This window comes from Bombyx mandarina, chromosome 08, assembly GCF_030267445.1.
Source record: "Bombyx mandarina strain Sakado chromosome 08, ASM3026744v2".
Taxonomy (NCBI): Eukaryota; Metazoa; Arthropoda; class Insecta; order Lepidoptera; family Bombycidae; genus Bombyx; species Bombyx mandarina.
In genome coordinates this window covers 10,899,108-10,919,680 of record NC_143215.1, presented here as the reverse complement: position 1 = coordinate 10,919,680, position 20,573 = coordinate 10,899,108, and the positions used below count along the sequence as shown (strand labels likewise).

The following is a 20,573-nucleotide window of genomic DNA, read 5'->3' as shown; positions in this document are numbered from 1 at the left end:
GATTACGCTTAGGCCCGGGAGGAGGGCACCTCTCAGTACCCAGTCATACCCGATATTCCACAAAAGGGGGCCGAGCACCGACCCCTGTGGAACATCGCGCACGACCCGGAGCCTGTGCACGATCCCACCGTGTCCAGTACACGTGACCGATCTGTCCTCCAAGTAGGGAGCCACCAGTCAGCGAAGGTAGGGGGGCACTCCGTGTCTTACCAGGGGCATTTTTTTAAATAAAAGAACACTTATTGCGGCATAACTATAATAGTTAGACATATGCTGTCGCGACACTTTTTGTAAATAATAATGTTTTCTACAAAGTCGTAGTACATTATTTTATTCTATCATCAATAGTTTTCGTAGGTACGCGACGTAAAGAATACTTTAGGAAATTTTTTTTACACCTTGGGTTAAATTATTGGAGTTTTAGTAAGGATACCTAATTTTTTTCAAAAAAGTTTATAGCCAAACAGTGAAAGAATTTTTCAAATCGGTTTAGTAGTTTCGGAGCCTATTGAATACAAACAAACAAACAAATCTTTCCTCTTTATAATATTAGTATAGAATAGTATAACTATTAATTATTACAAATAATAAAAACGCTCACTTAGGCGGCGGTTTTTATTGGAACCAGTTCTAAATTTTAAACTAAAATTCTATGAAAAATTACCCATATTTATCTATAATACGAAATGATATTAATTTATTTTTCGTAGTTTCCTTCCTTCTTGCGTCGATAATCCTCAGTGCTGAGGGTCGTGGCCTCCTCTAATAACTTTCTCCTGCATCATCTTGTGCCATTCCTGCCTGTCCTCGGCTGTGTGGATAGCAACGTGGACTGAGATATTGAGAGTGGAGCGTATTTGGTTCGACCAGCGCATTGGATTTCTGCCTCTGTGCCTTCTCCCGCATACCTTGCCAGCTTTTCCAGATTGTCACCTCTCTTTCTGGCGATATGTCGAAAGATCTCGAAACTTCTCCGCGCGCATGTAGTGCTGAGGTGCATTGGAATCTTGAGCTCGGTAAGAATGGATTCGTTGGTTCTGTGTTCTGTCCAACGAATCCCGAGCATTTTCCTCCAGCACCACATCTCAAACGCGTCGATGCGTTGGCGATCGGCTTTCTTGAGGGTCCAAGTCTCTGCGCCGTAGAGAAAAATGGAAAACACGAGGGAGGTGACGAGCGGCTTTTTGGTATTCCTCGAGATGTTTCTGTCCGCCCAAACACGGTCCATTTGGGACATAGCTCTCTTCGCCATACTGATTCGCCTTCTGAGGTCCTTTTCGGAGGATCCATTACTAGCTATGACGGAGCCCAGATAAATGAAATCCTCTACGACTTCCAAGTTTAGCTTATTCGTAGTTTAATAAGTTATTATTGTTAGTAGTATTATTTACTAGTCGAAATATAATTTTTTAATTATCTTATGATGAGAATCTTATATTAATGAGAAAGATATTCAACAAAAATAGTTTCGTTCTAATAAATTAGCATAGTAATAGTACAGTGAACTAGTCATTTATTTTGGTGATTCGAATTTAAACAAACATATTGATGAGAAGAATTCATTTTTACTTTGCAAATTTGTAAATACACGCTCTGTGCGCCAAATGTACGGACATTAATTATGTACTACGTGGTACTACATTTACTAAAATTAATACAACATTTATTAATTAAATTAATGAAATTGTGGTTTTAAAGTTTTAGGGGTGTATAAAAAATGGGGGGCGCTGAAAAATAATTGATTTTCAAAGGGGGCGGTAAAAGAAATAAGTTTGATAATCACTGCTTTAACCGATGTAAATTTCGTTCGATGTAAAATTCTTTTCCTTTTCTACTCCGTTTCCTTACCGTTGTCTGTGGCAATACGGACTGCGTGATGCCAAAAAAAACGTGTTGACTGTTAAAATGATTTTTTCAAAAATAGTTGCTTTAAGTCCAAATAACGCGAAAGTTATAGTTAATATTTCAATTATTAAATCACCAATAGGGACGATCATAGCTGCAGCTGACAATGATTACCTGTTTATCGTATGTTTTGAAGATACAAAACAATTTGAAAATAAATTTAAAGCATTGGCTAAAGAGTTATCTTGCCGCTTTGTTCACGAAGAAAACAAAATTTTAAACACATTGAAAGAAGAACTGTTATGTTATTTCAATGGAAATCTAAATAAATTCTCTGTACCGCTGAAAACTCTTGGTTCTGACTTTCAAAAGGTATTATGGAATATTTTTATTAATAGGTAAACTAGTGTCTTATTATGAGACCCCATGTAGGTACGCACCACCATCCTGACTATTGCGTTTCGGTCTGGAGGATGGGAGAACCATCATACAACATAAATAAAATTCAGTATGTTCAGTACTAATGCCTATAGGTCATATCTAAATCTCATTAAAATATTAATGGAGGTAAGAGGACAGAAGAGTGAAAATAAATTTCCAACGCTTAACATAAATTTGAAAAGAAAATATGACATTTATTAGTTGTGACGACATTTGAAATTTGCTAGACTTATAGTCTGTCTATCACCTTATTTATAGCAAACAAATAAAAATGCTTCTTGCTTTCTACAAACAAACTCGAAAAGAAAACACTGATAGCATTTTTATTGGTAATTTGTGTATTTGTGCATAAACTGAAGATATTTTACCTTCCCTCTGTGGCTCATATACTTGAGTAACCCTAGAGACAAAATCATGTCACTCCCTATAAAAATAGACACCACCAATACTTTTCTTATAAATAGCAGATTAATTTTTTTTAATTGTTTAACAGAATGTCTGGATGAAATTACAAGAAATTCCCTTTGGCTCCACTTATACATATAGTGACATTACTAAGGCATTGGGACGACCAACAACCCATGCTAGAGCAGTAGGTTCAGCCTGTGGTGCCAATACACATCTTATAGTTACTCCATGTCATAGATTAATTAGTTCATCTTCTAAAGGTGGATTTAATAGTGGAATCAATCGTAAAGAATGGCTTATTGAACATGAGAAGAAATATGCAAACAATCTATGAAACCAACAGTCCAAAAAAACATTCAGCAAAACATTAGTTGAAATAGTAATTAACTCTCTGATCCGAACAAAAACAGTTTCACTGTAAAAAATTGCGCCAAGTCCACGTTTATAAAACTCATCTCAATAACATTTGCACTTTACAAAAAAAAGAAGACTTCAATAGCTTTCATTCTCTACAAAAATATGTGAAATACAAAAAAATACCAAGAAACCGTCATAAAGATGAAAAAATTAAAAAAAAAATGTTGAAAATTTAAAAATAAAAAATAAAAATTTTATCGTACTTGGCGCGCGTCATTGAGTACCCCAAAATTTTTCGGAAGAATTTCAACCCGAGAAAAAAACCATTTTGCTTTAATATACAGTGAAAGCTGAAAAAGTTACCCAGGTTGTCTTTTTCGCTCTTGTTAGCGTTTTATGAGAAATTGAGACAGAACTACGGTAATTTTCAACAGCTCTCACTATATACCTATGGGCTATTATATGCCAAATCGACCACTTTTGCGTTCGACCCCTTTAGATTCAGCTGAAACTTTGTTATTCTTTTCTACCCTTTGAAAAACATCTTTGAGAATTTTTTCAAATGTTTTGAAGCCAACGTATACATACGTATCGACTCGTAAGTAGCTTGTATTTGTATAAGCGAACACGAGAGGGTGTTAAGTTCAAATCATAAAAGATGAGTGGGAAATGAAAAAAATTCAAATAACATACGTATGAGATGTCGATTTTACTTAACTTTTGTAAAACTTATTATGAAATAATAATTCATTAATTACATTTATGCATTTCATAGGTTGACCTACTTATAAATTTCTAAACATTGAAAGGATGTTCATTTATCCTGAAAAATTTGGGGTACTCAATGACGCGCGCCAAGTACGATAAAAATTTTTATTTTTTATTTTTAAATTTTCAACAATTTTTTTTTAATTTTTTCATCTTTATGACGGTTTCTTGGTATTTTTTTGTATTTCACATATTTTTGTAGAGAATGAAAGCTATTGAAGTCTTCTTTTTTTTGTAAAGTGCAAATGTTATTGAGATGAGTTTTATAAACGTGGACTTGGCGCAATTTTTTACAGTGAAACTGTTTTTGTTCGGATTTAATATACAGTGAAAGCTGAAAAAGTTACCCAGGTTGTCTTTTTCGCTCTTGTTAGCGTTTTATGAGAAATTGAGACAGAACTACGGTAATTTTCAACAGCTCTCACTATATACCTATGGGCTATTATATGCCAAATCGACCACTTTTGCGTTCGACCCCTTTAGATTCAGCTGAAACTTTATTATTCTTTTCTACCCTTTGAAAAACATCTTTGAGAATTTTTTCAAATGTTTTGAAGCCAACTTATACATACGTATCGACTCGTAAGTAGCTTGTATTTGTATAAGCGAACACGAGAGGGTGTTTAGTTCAAATCATAAAAGATGAGTGGGAAATGAAAAAAATTCAAATAACATACGTATGAGATGTCGATTTTACTTAACTTTTGTAAAACTTATTATGAAATAATAATTCATTAATTACATTTATGCATTTCATAGGTTGACCTACTTATAAATTTCTAAACATTGAAAGGATGTTCATTTATCCTGAAAAATTTGGGGTACTCAATGACGCGCGCCAAGTACGATAAAATTGTTATTTTTTTATTTTTAAATTTTCAACAATTTTTTTTTAATTTTTTCATCTTTATGACGGTTTCTTGGTATTTTTTTGTATTTCACATATTTTTGTAGAGAATGAAAGCTATTGAAGTCTTCTTTTTTTTGTAAAGTGCAAATGTTATTGAGATGAGTTTTATAAACGTGGACTTGGCGCAATTTTTTACAGTGAAACTGTTTTTGTTCGGATTTCATATCTTTTTGTTAAGTATTATTTTTTGCTCATTTATTACTTAATAAAAATAAATTAATTATAGTCACTCAGCTTAAAAGCTAATGAAACGCTCAATTAATTAGTGTTTTAATGTTAGGTGCCCGACTGGCATGAGACTCTCGGGTTGTCAGTTCCGGTATCGACCGGGGACGCGTGTATTCCGCTTCAAAGTCTGGCGCGCACTAATTGGGGGTGCGATTGATGCAACAGATGCGCGGGCGCGGGTAGCGCGGGGTGGGTCGTCGCGGCACGGACCTGAGTCACATTCTCTTTGGCTGCTGTTGCCCCGCGAAACGGAACGTTGCGTTACATACTCCCCCTCCAAGTTGGGAACGCGTCCCGAGTCCAACTTGGGACTGTTAGTCTGAAGACGCGGCCTTCCTCTCTGCCTCTTTGGCATAATTGGATCCGTACTTGAATTTGACGGAGAGTGGGTTAAATCCGCGGTGTGATACTTGCCGATGACATTGTTTGACAAGTCTGCTATGAAGTACGTTGTAGGACTAACTATTTTTACTACGCGATACGGGCCATCCCGTCGTGGCATGAACTTACGTGTTACACCCCTAGACGCATAAGCAAGCCATAACGAAGGAAATACTCTTCCAGTAGGACTCGGGAGCAAGCCACGGCGGTGGCATCAACAAGTGCGTAGAGTTCTACCCATCTTGTAGCTACATCCTCTACCAGGAGTACCCATCGCTCCCCCTGCTCTTCTTCTGGCAGTGGCCCGAACAAATCGATTGCGAGAACCTCTCCTCGCTGTTGAAGCACAGGAGTGAGCCTATACGGCGGTACCGATATAGGCGGATGATCACCGGTATCAATGTGGTGCTCGGCGTAAAGGGTTGGGGCTCCCCCCACCCTAAAGATGTCTCCATTCTGCTGCAATAAATGTGATAGCTGCTGCCGTTCATCGGAGCCAAGCATAGAACCCTTATCATCACGCAGGAAGTCAGCAGTAGAAGCAAACATGCATGGCTTAGGGCACTCATATTCAATTGGATAGGTAACCCGTTTTCCCGAAAAATGCCAAGTGGATGAAGCAAAGTCAAGCACAATACCTGCCGCCACCAAAAAATCCATGCCAAGCAAAGTTTCATTATTTTGAGCATCTGGAAAAACAGTAAATTCAAGGGTTACTGACCTTTCGGGACTTATCCTTACTTCTAGAGTAGTGAGCAAAACTCGGCGGGTACGCGCGGAACCGTCTGCAAGCCTCACCCGACGCCTGGTTTCCTCACACGGATGGTTATGCTTTAACAGCAATTCATAAAGCAACGCACCGGCAACGCTACTCTTAGCTCCCGTATCCAACAAAGCATTACCTCGTATACCTAAAATTTGAACACTTAAAATTGGTCTTAACCTAACCTGGTGCTCAGTAGAGTTACTCTGGGCAACACTTTTCACATTAGAATTAATCGTCGAAAAATGTCCGACGTTTTCCATGGTCACCCTATTTTCGTTCATCATGGTCACCCCTATCGCGGCCACTTGGTGACTCGGAATAACTATGTTTTGGTTCGGTACCACTCGAGTAACGCATCAGGGGCCCATTCCTAGAACTAATATTATTGTTTATATTATGATTAAGTCTAGAATAATTTTGAAGTCTAACCTTGTTATCAGTACCGAAAAAGCGCGGAGGAAGAATCGCCTTAAAATCGGTAGGATAATAATTATTTTCATTATCAACAAAACATTGTTTACGATTATTATTAATATAAATGGACGACTTTACGGTGTTTGAAGTGCAAGCTGTATGCAACGAGCTGTCGCGATGAATAGAGTTCACTGAACTTGACAGCTGTGTATTTACTTTACCAATAGGTAAATCGGATGTGACTGATCGGGTCCGTGCAGCGTCGACGGCGTAATAACTTGCGTTACACTTTGTACACTGAGACCGAGTAACACCTTTGGTACCACACCCGTAACACGAGGATACAGCTTGCGTATTTTCGTTGTCGAATTTCGTTTTTGACGCTAATTTTAAACACTCATCACGAATATGTCCGTACTTTTTGCAATAAACACAGAACAGTCTTTTAACAATCGACGTAGATGATACATTATCAGTGTTCGTGTAGCGAGGCGCGGGGACTCGAACGGTGCTCGGCGCAGCGCTGTCGTCGCGTGGCGGGCCGCCAGCGGCGCCCGAGTTGAATATTTTCCGCGGCGTCATCCGCGCGTATGTATGCTGCGAAGTCGAAGCACCGGCGGGAACTTCGCCTACGGTACTACCCGATGAACGTGGCGTCGCTCGCTGAGGATGATGAATAAATTCAGGCGGACTGGTCTCGTAGATGGAGTCCTCGATATGGCGCGTTTTCTTTAATAACGTGTCGTATGAAGTTATTTCGTCTCTTCTTAATCTTTTACGAACACGACGGTGTAGAAGGCCGTAAAGCATATCAATTTGAACTTTCTCACTAAGGTCACCAGGTGGGAGTCGAGCTAGTAGGGCTCGTGCTCTGGCAACGAAGATCTCCGTCTTCTCTCTTTGTCCTTGCGACATTTTGAAGAGCTCTAAGTAGACTCGATGGGGCGGTCTGCAATCACCGAAAGCGCTTCGTAACGATGATAAAGCGTCGTCCCAGGAAGTGATGCTAGCTTTAACGCCTTGCCACCACACGGCTGCATTTCCGGTTAGTAACATCGAGAGTCCTCGTAACGCGATGGCGTGTCCTACGTCAGCACAATCTTTGTATGATTCGACCGTGTCAAGGAAACCGTCGAGTGAGTCGCCGGGCGCTCCGCTGAACCGCGCCGTGCATGACGCGAAGTTCCCAGAATGGTGAGCGGGCGTCGAGGAAGGCGGCGATGTCGGCTCCGACGTCGGTGTTGCTGATGATTCGAGTTGAGTTTTATGCTCAAAAACTCGGTCGAGTAGGCGTTCGAATGCTGCCATTTGACTTTCTTGTAATGACGCCATGTTGTTTGCGGTAAATGTTGGCGTCGGTCCCGCGGTTGAACCAATTTCTTCTTCAACGTCTTGAAAATCGGATTGACGCCGTGACTGACGACGAGTACGTGTCGTAGTTACGTAGATTCACTCCGAAATACTAGTTAAAGGGCCCGCGTTTGGGCTGCCAGTTTAATGTTAGGTGCCCGACTGGCATGAGACTCTCGGGTTGTCAGTTCCGGTATCGACCGGGGACGCGTGTACTCCGCTTCAAAGTCTGGCGCGCACTAATTGGGGGTGCGAATGATGCAACAGATGCGCGGGCGCGGGTAGCGCGGGGTGGGTCGTCGCGGCACGGACCTGAGTCACATTCCCTTTGGCTGCTGTTGCCCCGCGAAACGGAACGCTGCGTTACAGTGTAATAATAATCAACATCAACTTTTACAAATTTAAACCGAATTAAATTTTGTTTCAAATGTGAAGGGTAGATGACGCTGTTCTTAATTATTTCAGAATTTAAAATTAAAATCTGAAAGCCTTGAAACATCAATCCGCATAAATGTAATTTAAAAACTACAGTAAGAGGCTTAAATAAAAAGCTGAACTTAACTCAGCCTTAATTAGAATTTTCTTCGGAATTCAATAGTAAAGTTCAAGTTATTTTGATGAAATCAAAACCGAAATATTCATAGCATCTTAAACAATCACCTACGAATAAATATTAGTTATTATATTATTTATTATTCGTAGACAATCACAACGGTTTTATAGTTTTGGGAAGGGATTTTTTGTAACGCCATCTCGTAAAGTATTTCGGTATTACATTACAAAACAAAATTGTTTCTCCAACAGTAACAACAGTACTTGCTTCGGCAGTACTTAAACTAAAATACTAACAGTAACAACATTAAAGTTATTTATTGTATAAACCGTTCAATAAGAACTGCAAACTATCCCCTTGAAGCTACAGTTTATGTAGGAATAATGACTTTTTGGCGAGAACGCGAGGTGTGAAGTTGTGTGATTTGTTTTAATTTGTCTATTTAGTGTTTCTTCGGGTGTAAATGTGTAATAATAGTGGTTTATTAACTGTTTAATATCTGTGAAAGTGCACAAATGTGGGAAAATTAAACAAAGCCGCTGTACGTAACTTCTCGGTTTCCTCCAAAAAGTCCACTGAGATCTCAGTAAATGACCACCACCATTTTACTGAGATTATATTTCATTCCATATCATCTCATCTCATTTCATTTCATCCCATTTGATTAATGTCTCAAATTAATCATCTTCATTTCATTTCACTCCATAATATCACATTTCATTTCACTCCATAATATCATTTTTCATAAAAATATGAATATAAATTAAAATAAGACATGACTTAAAGGTCTCAGTTACCAGGTCATAAAATCCATTACAAATAGGAATAATTCCAGCGCACCCTGGCGGCCGTAGATTACCATTCTCGAATATTTATAGTCTGTGGCATGTCACTTTTTACATCGAAAAAAGTCAGGATCGAAATTTTTGAGCGAGCCATAGTTTGTGGTGATAAAATTAATAATTTCAAGTAGATTAATTGTTGTAATTGATATAACTAGTTAATATCAGTAAAATAAAGTTGTGAGTGATTGATATAATATACAATTTAGGAACCAGAAGTACCGTAGAATTAAATAAAATTTCGCAACCTCAAAAAACTGTTCTGCTCACAGTAAACACAGTCGGTAGTCTGGCGCTCCGTTTACAACGGGATTTTTGAACGGAACTTGGCGCCAGATTCTACCGAATCTGTGGATGTCACTCCCTATAAAAATAGACACCACCAATACTTTTCTTATAAATAGCAGATTAATTTTTTTTAATTGTTTAACAGAATGTCTGGATGAAATTACAAGAAATTCCCTTTGGCTCCACTTATACATATAGTGACATTACTAAGGCATTGGGACGACCAACAACCCATGCTAGAGCAGTAGGTTCAGCCTGTGGTGCCAATACACATCTTATAGTTACTCCATGTCATAGATTAATTAGTTCATCTTCTAAAGGTGGATTTAATAGTGGAATCAATCGTAAAGAATGGCTTATTGAACATGAGAAGAAATATGCAAACAATCTATGAAACCAACAGTCCAAAAAAACATTCAGCAAAACATTAGTTGAAATAGTAATTAACTCTCTGATACTCTGATCTCAAAGTGTGATTTAAGAATAAGAATGAAACTGGTGGCATTTATCCTGAATAAAAAAATGGCCCATGTCATAATCTACTATAACAATTTTATGAATTAATTACCTATTGAGTGAAAGAAGTACAAACAAACAAAGACATTTATTTAAAATATTATTGTCTCTGGGCATTATGATGCATAGGCATGAGATGTCTATGTAGTAATTTTAGTATCAGCAATGTCAGGAGCAGATTTAAGCCACAGCTTACCTTAAACGTTCAAATTTAATTTAAAGAAAGACATCACAATGCTCGGAAATCATAATGGAGATGTGAGTCGACTATTATCAAAGCCGGCAATCTGACTTTTGGACAATGATTGGTAAATCAGAAAAACGAATTATTGACTTTGTATTCCATTGGCAGTCACAAAACTCTTCGGAACGACATCTTAGATAAATAACAGGTTAACTATTAACCTTTATTTAATGCAGGTTTTGAACCGTATTCTTTGAAGGAGACGATTATATTCAAATCAATCTGTATTGACATATCAATAAAAAATTTTTGTCCAAATGCACAGATTGCCACCTTTGATAATAGACGACTCATGTATTCATTTATCAAGACAGATGGCATAACACCTCTGGTAATGGGTAATGGTTTTTTATCATCTCAAACAATTCTCACAGATTTGAAATGATCCATGAGAATGGGATTATTGAGAATCACATTGCCCCAATCTGTGTAAAGTGAAATGTGAGTAGATAATATTTGAGAACCCACGGCCCAGGGATGGGAGCAGTACACAATATGAGGCCAGACCTTGTGCTTTATAAACCATTTATTTCTCAATTTAACAACTTATATTTATATTACCTACAAGCTTCATTAAATACACACTTCTGAAACAAAATGTTTGTTGAACAAAATAAATTTCTTTCCTGCTGCATATTGAACAGTGCAAGTTTCTACTTAATTCTGTAGATTTTTAAATTTGTGTACCAGATTGAATATTAAAAGTGGTGAGCAGAATATAGCATTTAAATAATAGACAGTAAGCGTAAACTTTGTCACTCTAGAGTCTAACCTATTGACATGGTGTCACTCGATGATCTCAATCGAGAAGTGTCTTTGGATCTACTATATTGCTATGGTATCCGAAAAAAGTAATTTAAATCATATGAAATATAGAAATATCTTTACCTACGAAAGTTCTGTTTCATATTAGACATTTTTTTTTTTTTTAACATTTTTTATTTCTATCCATCAAAATATGCACCATGGTATCGATGCATCTCTAACAGTGCAGTAGTTTTTCTTCTTGAAAAAGTCAGGGGAACAGGAGTCAACGAGCCTTCAAAGGCATTTTGTATTACTTGAGTACCTATAAATTTTTTCCCTGCCACCCCTAGGGTGTATATAAAAAAACGGAGGCGCGGAGGGAGAGCAGTCCTCGACCGCTGTGACGAACACAGGAACTGCGCGAGGCAGAACGGCCGAGGCTGGTCGCCGGCCGGAGGCAACCATCAAGCCGAAGCTGCGGAGTGGAGCATTAGTGACGGTGCTTCGGCGCGGAAGGGCAGCTCTTCTCGCAACGCCGGAGATAAAACGGATTCGAACTGGTGGCGGAGAGGGAAGCTCCCTTCGAGTTAGACTAAATAATGCTATTTAAATCTAAAACATTAACCATGGATATCTTAACCATGGGGTTTTGCGGGTTTTGATGGTGCAGGGGGTAAGTCCTTACACCAGTCCCTCCTGAACTCAAAAATTAATGGACCATAATGGAAATTATAACACTACTTTAACTTTTTACTTTACTTGGTTCAATTCAACCCGTTAAAGACACAAGTTTGCGCGTTCACTGCGAAGAAGGACCCCTTTGTCATGGCGCCGAAATTCCAATGAGTATCCCTGCAACCTTCCGAGAGTATTGAGATACTTGGGGTCGACATTTCGAGCGATGTCCAGTTTCAGAGTCATTTGGAAGGCAAAGCCAAGTTGGTGTCCAAAAAGCTGGGAGTCCTCAACAGAGCGAAGCGGTACTTCACGCCTGAACAAAGGATTTTGCTTTATAAAGCACAAGTCCGGCCTCGCGTGGAGTACTGCTCCCATCTCTGGGCCGGGGCTCCCAAATACCAGCTTCTTCCATTTGACTCCATACAGAGGAGGGCCGTTCGGATTGTCGATAATCCCATTCTCACGGATCGTTTGGAACCTCTGGGTCTGCGGAGGGACTGCGGTTCCCTCTGTATTTTGTACCGTATGTTCCATGGGGAGTGCTCTGAGGAATTGTTCGAGATGATACTGGCATCTCGTTTTTAGGAGGATGGGTTGTTTTGAAAATGAAAAAAGAAACCAAAACGCCCCATATAGAAGCTTACAATACTGAGGGAGTGCTCGCCTGCTGGCTTTCTGCGAAGCACTGCCCCTGCTAGGGTTAGTGTTAGCATCACTCCGGTTTGACATTCCCGATCCTGCGGACAGAATTGAAAGCAGTCGACGTCGCCCCAAACACGTCATTTCGGATCCTCCCGATCCACTAACGGTGCTTTTAGGTACCTCAATCACCGGCCATCGTTCTCGTCGAACCCGTCGCTAGCGACGAAGGGCTCGCCGAGTAATTAACCCAAAGACACAGCCCGCTGAGTTTCTCGCCGGACCTTCTCAGTGAGTCGCGTTTCCGATCCGGTGGTAGATTCTGCGAAGCACTGCTTTTGCTAGGTCCGGTGTTAGCAACACCTCAGGTTTGAGCCCCGAGAGCTCACCTACACGCTAGGGAAACGCTGATATAGCCTCTCAGGGCTATCAGCATATCAGCATTTTTTTCAGTTAACGCTTTGTAATAATATTATTGTATATGTGACTACCACTGATGCTATAGACACGAGTAACGAATAGTTTAGTTGAAAGAAATTCGCCATGTTGAACTCGATCGGATGATTTTGAACTAAGTTTCTGAATTCTTGTAATGCCTCTGTTGATTCTCGACCTGTAAAGAATACAATTATAAAAAGACAGAGTCTATTAGAACCAATCAGGAAAACAAGAACAAGTGTGTGTTAGCGATTTCCACCTCTATAAAATATAAAAAAACACATTCGATAAAATGTTTTCCATAACCATGAATGATCGCAAATATACTTATTATTAAAAAAACGTCAGACATACGGTGTCTATAATATGGGTAGGTACGGAATTGCAGCCGTCTTCTAATTAGATTGGATCGCAAAATGGAATGACAAATGGCTAAAACTTACCTATCCTAAATTGCATTGATTCATTAAATTTTTTGCTCAAATTTTCTAAAAACATTGATGTACTACTAAAGTTATGTACTGTATACTATCATCTCTTTAGTGTCGGGTGTAACCTGCTATTAAAACTTTCATTCTATATGAAATATAGTTAATGAAACATTTTAATTCATATAATTATCCTAATGTAATGCATGGCATAATTAGGAATAATAAAACTAAGTATCGAACCAAAATATCTCAATTATTGTTTTTGTTTTTTGTTTTTAATTTGTTGTGTGTAAATATGTGTTGACAATTTCGTAGTAGCCTAAACATTAAAACGCTCGTACATCATCAAAAGTACAAAAATTCAAATAAAGCCTCACAGTTTTAATAAATCTTGATTGATGTAATCTTGATTGATGTAAAAATGTCTTTTGTGCTTACTGAGATTTTTATTCACGATCATATGATCTATGACGTTGCAGATCCTAGTTCTTTGATAGTAGACCCGTTCACAGTGACTCACTAAGTTAATTATAACCGCACCACATGTCAGTAGCCGGAAGATACTCGAAACAGCCGGGAAGTAACCACAGTTATAAGCTAAGTTCTGCAAATATAAAAAAAATTAATTAGGATGCATATTTTACATACTTACATCTGTGTTGATCCGGAAAATTTCATACAGTAAATATAATACCGAAAACCGGGCAAAGTGGGAGAGTTTAAGTAGGAACGCGGAATCAGGCACTAAACCGGGAAAACGCTTGGAAAAAGAAGAAGAAAATATAATGATAATGCCTCAACATATCGGGAAACAATTATCTTTTACATTTTACACGAGTATTGTCAATGTATATCGTGTACTTTCAATAGTTTATTTATTTTAAATTTGTACCTACTGGTTTACTATACCATTGTTTAATGTATAAATTTAAACATTTTCTTTTATTTTGATTGTACCTAAAGTATGATATATATTGCATTAAAATACTAACTGATGATAGGGCATCTTGTGAGCCCACCCAAGTGCCTACCACTGTTGCGTTTCTGTTTGAAGGGTGGGAAAGTCGCCGTACTATAAAACTGATATTTAGAACTCATGTCTCAAGATAGATGGCGGCATTTATGAGTACATTGTTGATGTCAGTAGACTCCGGAACCGCTTAAAAGCAGGTCGATTGTGAATTCGTTCACCCATCAAGCAAAAAAATATATTGGTATTATAGAATGTAAAAATGTACAACTTTCCGTTGCACGATTCGTATTTTAAACGCAGTCGGATTAATTTTTTTATCGAATAAATCATTTTATTTTCACACTTTTTAATTAAATTTCTGAGTTCTGGGTATATAGTTATATTGGCCGTTTTCCAATTACAGCACAAGAGCGCATTATGCGGCATAATGCTCAACTAAGCTTCAGCATAATTCGGCATTGTGCGTCACTGAGTCGCATTATGCTCTGTAATTGGAAAACTACATGTATTCGTTTGTATTGCCTGTATTAGTAATTGGAAAACGGCCATTATATAGTTCTGTGGTTAAATTATTCCTTTGGCCTTACAGTGTTCTATGGGCATCTCACTATTCAAAGGGAGAGACTTTTTGGCGAGAACGCGAGGAGTGAAGTTGTGTGATTTGTTTTATTTTGTCTATTTAGTGTTTCTTTAGGTTTAAATGTGTAGTAACGGTGGTTTATTAACTGTTTAATATCTGTGAAAGTGCACAAATGTGGGAAAATGAAACAAAACTGCTGGACGTAACTTCTCGGTATACTCAAAAAAGTCCACCGAAAAGATCTCACTAAATGACCACTATCTTACTGAGATTATGTATTTCATCCCATATCATCGCATCTCATTTCATTTAATTTCATCCCAGTTGATTAATGTCCCAAATTAATCATCTTCATTTCATTTAATTTCACTCCATATTATCATTTTTCATAAAATTAAAATAAGACATGACTTAAAGGTCTTAGTTACCAGGTCATAAAATCCCATAAAAAATATATTCAAAGGGATTCGACGCAGACGCACCCACTTATTAACTCCATGGACGCACCTTACTGAAATCCGGTAGACAGTTTACGGTGTAGAGCGTAAATAATTATACCTAAATAAATAAGCTCCTTCGACAATTTGATAAAAATAAGTTTTTTCATGATACATACCTGGGACCCAATCATGATTCGGACTGATATATTTGTAAATCTAACCATATCAATGAGTAAACTCAAACTATTTAGAAGTATCTGAAAAAAATAAATAAAATCCTTAGTTTTTTTTTTCTACCTAAGCTGATGATCTACAGAAACCATGTCAGCATCGTCGGGCTAGTAGGTGAGCTCACGGGGCTCAAACCTGACGATGTTGCTAACACGAACCCTAGCAAGAGGCATGCTACGCAGAATCTATCACCGGATCGGAAACGCGAACCACTGAATAGATCCGGTGAGAAGCTCCGGTAGGCTGTGTCTGTGGGTTAATTTACTGGCCAAGCCGTTCGTCGCAAGCGATGGGTTCGACAAGAACGATGACCGGTGCTCGGGGTACCTAAAAGTACCGTTAATAGATCGGGACCATTCTCTCCCACCTCTGGGTTACACTAGAGTTACAGAGTCAGGTTCGGATAACCCGAATTAATCTTAATTTATCTCAGCGGACTTAAAAAGAAAACAAAAGGGAATATAACAATTTAAATTCAGACTAATTGTTCAATCGAACATTCTAAGAAACACTTGCATTTTCGTTTCTTTTATGTAGCTTCTTATTCCCATCACCGCGTTCATAGAGAACAACAGTATTTCCGTTTCTGTGGGCTTAGGTGGGCCGAACACTAGTTCCGTACCCACTTTACCAGTCACGTACACACATAATTCCAAGGACACCAGCCCGTGGCGTCCCATAAGTGTTAAACGTCTTGATATCGAGTTCTAGACCACTAACAACATACGAGCCCTAAAGTCGTCAGCTTATTTACATTACTAAAGAAATATTACTTTCCTATTTATCTATCTGTCATGAGCGCCACTATTTTTATTTTAATCAGTATTTGTTTTATCACGCATACATATTGAGTTAAAATTGCTTTTTTTGTTTTGTTGCTTAGACGGGTGAAAAAATTCACGACCCATCTGGTATTGAGGAGCCCTTAGACATCAACAATGTATATAACGCCATTCCCTCTGAGATATTAGTTCTAAGTTTCAGTTCTAGTATAAGGCAATCGTTGCCTCACCCTCAAAACTCAAATGCATTACTGCTTTGCGCCAGAAATAGACAGAGGCTTACTCGTGCAGGCTCATAAGACTGTACCACAGGTAATTCCGCAAATTACAATTTTGATTACAAGATGTTTTTACTTCATCGTGGAAGCTAATTTTCCAAAAGCGTCCACTTTCTAGTTCAACACTTGAACTGTTCTGTTTTCAATTAGGTACGTTTCAGTTAGGTACCTAAGTATGTACTACTCTGAACAGAGATCGATCGCTTCATTGGTCCCATTGCTAATAGCGACTGTGACGGCTGCACCACGGTTCCGGATTTTATTTCCGGCCCGCGTAAATCAGCTTTGTTCACTTTATTTAATATTCGACCTCTGGATGTACTTATTTGTGTATTTCCAGTGTCGTTAACCTATTATATGAGTCGACTATTATCAAAGCCGGCAATGTGACTTTTGGACAATTATTGGTAAATCAGAAAAACGAATTATTGACTTTGTATTCCATTGGCAGTCACAAAACTCTTCTGAACGACATCTTAGATAAATAACAGGTTAAGTATTAACCTTTATTTAATGCAGGTTTTGAACCGTATTCTTTGAAGGAGACGATTATATTCAAATCAATCTATATTGACATATCAATAACATTTTTTTGTCCAAATGCACAGATTGCCACCTTTGATAATAGACGACTCATATGTGACAATCGAAGCATGGAGCCTTATGATGTGGAAATTTATAAATAAGGTACCTATATATGAAAGTAACGTCACACGTCAAAAAATACCAGGATCTGTTTTCAGAAACGCGCCTTAAGAAAGTAGTTTCAAAGAAAAAGAAAAGAAATACTCACACGGAAACCATACATTCTATTAATGATCTCGACTTGCTCCGCAAGCATTAAATAGCAACGGCTTAGCAATTTTATTTCATTATTATTACAAGAAAGCTGTTTCAGAGCGTGGATTCTGAACTGTAGTTCATAGTATTTTGCACGCTCTTTAGAATTCAACCAGTTCTTATGACACAAAGTCTCTTCGGCTGGTTGAAAGTTATCCTCACAGCTCATATAATAATGATGTATTAAATCAGCAATCATCTTCAGTCTAATTTCCACATTCATTATATGCGCTGATAGGTCCAATGTGGTCAGTATTTTAATGAGTAAGAAAATGTAGGCTACTGAATACACTAGAGGCGTGATCCATCCATAGTTCAAAAACCAAGCTATGAAGTCAAAACATGAACTTGAAAACCAAATGCACATAAATACCCATAACAATTTCACTATTCTGTGCTTGATAATCTCATAACATACAACCTCAAGTATTTTATCAATAATTTTGTATTGTTGAAAATATTCCGAGCTAATGTTTCTTCCATAATTCGTAACAAAATACAGGTCGACAATATATTGACAAAAGTCATACACCATTTGAACGCAATCCGTAATTTTAATTGAAATATTAACGTAGTCAAATACATAGATGAATTTGTAATACAAACTGTAAAAAATTAATGAACAAAGAACAAAAGCGGTCATGGTTATTCTGAGCTTAGCAGAACATTTTAGATCAATTTCCTCAATATTACTATTTAGTGCGAAGATTTTTAACAGTTTTGTAGTTGGTGAAATTGTATTCATTGTAGTAAGTTTTGTTGACTTTAAATGTATCACTGCATTACCGATTTGCATAGTTACCTACAATACGATTACGACATAAAGACACGACTGGCACCGAGCTATGAATTAGAATGAGTGTCTAATCATAAATGTTTCAATTTAATATACCCTTGAAATGTGTATAACTGTTGAGTATTGAATAATTGATTGATCTCATCGCTACTAATGAATGTGATATACCTAAATTTTTTTAATGTTTCGTATTTAATATCATATATAACTAATGGACTCGACAGACCTTGTCCTGTGCTCAGAATGTTTGAGGTCACCTTGTGAAGGTTACTCTCCTGAATGTATGAGGTAGCAAAGTTACAAAATCTATTCCGCAAGTACATTTTTCTCAATAAAAGCTACCTTATCGTTTCCTGTTTCTTCTCTGACAACGTGTACGCATCATTTCATGATACCGACGAAACGGTTGCGACGCGAAAGCGGTACAAATCACCTTCGCTTCCAATATTAAAGTATGGATGTATACCGTTCTGAAATTGCTTGCACTAGGCAATTCTATCGTATTCATGCAGAGTAAGCATTAATGTTTTTATCCATGACCCTCCTTAACGTGGCCGCCGCTAACTACCTACATATCCGACACATGCGTTGGGCCAACGCAGAGCCACCGTTGTCCGAACACATGTCTTGTCGGATTTCCCGAATCCACTCTCTGTGTACGTAGTGCGAGATTTTTAACGTTCACGATAGCGTAAAAGTTAACCCAATTTTGTATGCAGTTGGAGCAGCGCCCCTAACGCAAACGTGGGCAAACGATCCCAGTAAAATGACAATCCCACCAATATGAGCTAACTTTTCCGCTAACGAGAACGTTAAAAAACTCGCACTAAGCACACAGTTCTTTTTGTTTTAATAAACGAGTTCGACGAGCGAACTAATCCATAGATACTGATGATCAGATCACCGACTTTCTCGCAATTCCGATCCTGTGGTAGATTCTGCAAAGCACCGTTCTTGCGAGGGCTTGTGTTAGCAAATTCTCTCATGTTCAGTACGTGAACTCGCCTACCCGTCCGTACGTATAAAATAACGTTATAGCGGTTGTTTATTAACGTTTTAGTATCTGTGAAAGTGCACAAATGTGACAAAATGAAATTAAGCCTTTGGACGTCGCTTTTCGGGATTATGTGTACTAGTGTATAAAATAACTTCCTGTTTATATATGACAGACCTATATACCGGTAAAATGGCGTGATTCGGGACAAATTCCAACTTGATGAACAATTTTAAGGTAGTTGTTGACATTTAAAATGCTATATCAGGATCAAAATGATTGAGTCTTGGGGGCATCTTTGTTATCCAATTTAAAGCTATTAATTAGCATTTAGCTGGAATTAGCATTCCAGTTTAAGCAAAAAAAGTAAAAATAGGTGCTATCCCTATTTAACCAGAAATTGCGGTTATTGGGGACGAAATTAGTGTAAATAGAGAAATTTTCTAGGGCTGGCACTCCTTGGTTTTAATTAATTTACTTATTTAGTTGCACTAACAAAGTAATCTATCTATATATATAAAAATGAATTGCTGTTCGTTAGTCTCGCTAAAACTCGAGAACGGCTGGATCGATTTGGCTAATTTTGGTCTTGAATTATTTGTGAAAGTCCAGAGACGGTTTAAAAGGTAGATAAATATGAAACTGCTCGGTATTAAATAAAAATAGCAATTTTGTTTTTCCTTTGATGTGGACCTCCGTCGGACGGATTCCTTTTGTTTGTTTTATGTTTATTTTATATAAAAGCTTAGGTATTTTATTTATCGATTGAGGGAGGCACTACGAAGTCTGCCGGGTCAGCTAGTCATCAATAAAAAACATTGAAAAACTGACAAAAGTACATGGCAGATGTCACCTCAATCATAGGTGCAATCGACAATGCATTGACAACAAAAATAAAAAATATATAACCAAAACATGAATACATTTAATTTTTTTATTATAGGTTATATGGGTGGACGAGCTCACAGTCCACCTGGTGTTAAGTGTTTACTGGAGCCCATAGACATCTACAATGTCAATGCGCCACCCACCTTAAAAAAATGTCTGGGTTAAGAGATTAGGTGTGTCCGTTATTCCATGGATTAATCAGGTGGATACCCCCACTCTTAATAAATATTAATATATTTTATTAAGTATTACTTAGACATTTTTGTCCATCTTGAGATTTCATTTTTCTAATTACATGTCAGTGCAAAACCCAATTACTTATGTTAAATTGCTTAGCTATTTCAACTAAAGACTTACTCCTAATTTCATAGGCTTCTATTACTGTTTTTAATATTAAGGGATCATATCTCTTGTAAGGATTTGCACTCTTTAATACATACACGCGAGGCATATCTAAAAATAGACAACAACACGTAACTGATAATATAAATATTTGCCAAACAATAAAATAACACTGCATTGATAAT

The 20,573-nt window shown here is 37.7% G+C and overlaps 3 protein-coding genes across 6 annotated transcripts; 1 reads left to right on the top strand and 2 right to left on the bottom strand.

Annotated features, from left to right (window-relative positions):
• Window positions 1–604: 604 nt before the first annotated feature.
• Window positions 605–8,698, bottom strand: LOC149502558 (uncharacterized). Its single transcript, XM_089729217.1, has 2 exons — window positions 6,534–8,698; window positions 605–6,249 (listed from the first exon to the last, which is right to left on the bottom strand). The coding sequence occupies exons 1-2, from the start codon at window positions 7,848–7,850 to the stop codon at window positions 6,172–6,174; spliced, it is 1,395 nt and encodes a 464-aa protein (XP_089585343.1). The 5' UTR covers window positions 7,851–8,698; the 3' UTR covers window positions 605–6,171.
• Window positions 1,897–3,028, top strand: LOC114251280 (uncharacterized). Its single transcript, XM_089729221.1, has 2 exons — window positions 1,897–2,217; window positions 2,780–3,028. Exons 1-2 carry the CDS (start codon window positions 1,906–1,908, stop codon window positions 3,026–3,028), a joined length of 561 nt encoding a protein of 186 aa, XP_089585347.1. The 5' UTR covers window positions 1,897–1,905.
• Window positions 8,699–10,820: 2,122 nt separating the features above from the next.
• On the bottom strand, window positions 10,821–19,315 carry LOC114251268 (uncharacterized). 4 transcript variants are annotated; one of them, XM_089729220.1, is made up of 5 exons: window positions 18,507–19,315; window positions 17,322–17,695; window positions 15,414–15,494; window positions 13,683–13,848; window positions 10,821–12,988 (listed from the first exon to the last, which is right to left on the bottom strand). In XM_089729220.1, the coding sequence occupies exons 2-5, from the start codon at window positions 17,589–17,591 to the stop codon at window positions 12,825–12,827; spliced, it is 681 nt and encodes a 226-aa protein (XP_089585346.1). In that variant the 5' UTR covers window positions 17,592–17,695; window positions 18,507–19,315; the 3' UTR covers window positions 10,821–12,824. The 4 variants fall into 4 exon arrangements, with proteins under 4 accessions (XP_089585346.1, XP_089585344.1, XP_028041280.2 ...); XM_089729218.1 differs by lacking the exon at window positions 18,507–19,315 and having other exon boundaries at window positions 13,622–13,848; window positions 17,322–18,183; XM_028185479.2 differs by lacking the exon at window positions 18,507–19,315 and having other exon boundaries at window positions 17,322–18,183.
• Window positions 19,316–20,573: the final 1,258 nt, after the last annotated feature.

Excerpts from the sequence above, each read along its gene's own strand:
- LOC114251280 (XM_089729221.1), top strand. The coding sequence starts at position 1,906 with ATGATTTTTTCAAAAATAGTTGCTTTAAGTCCAAATAACGCGAAAGTT. Across the intron at positions 2,218-2,779 it reads TTGGTTCTGACTTTCAAAAG|AATGTCTGGATGAAATTACA; the intron begins GTATTATGGAAT and ends ATTGTTTAACAG.
- LOC149502558 (XM_089729217.1), bottom strand. The coding sequence starts at position 7,850 with ATGGCGTCATTACAAGAAAGTCAAATGGCAGCATTCGAACGCCTACTC. Across the intron at positions 6,250-6,533 it reads TTTTCGGTACTGATAACAAG|GTATACGAGGTAATGCTTTG; the intron begins GTTAGACTTCAA and ends TTCAAATTTTAG.
- LOC114251268 (XM_089729218.1), bottom strand. The coding sequence starts at position 18,164 with ATGCAAATCGGTAATGCAGTGATACATTTAAAGTCAACAAAACTTACT. Across the intron at positions 15,495-17,321 it reads ATAGAATGTATGGTTTCCGT|ATACTTCTAAATAGTTTGAG; the intron begins GTGAGTATTTCT and ends TATTTTTTTCAG. Across the intron at positions 12,989-13,621 it reads AATCAAGATTTATTAAAACT|GTCGAGAATCAACAGAGGCA; the intron begins GTGAGGCTTTAT and ends TATTCTTTACAG.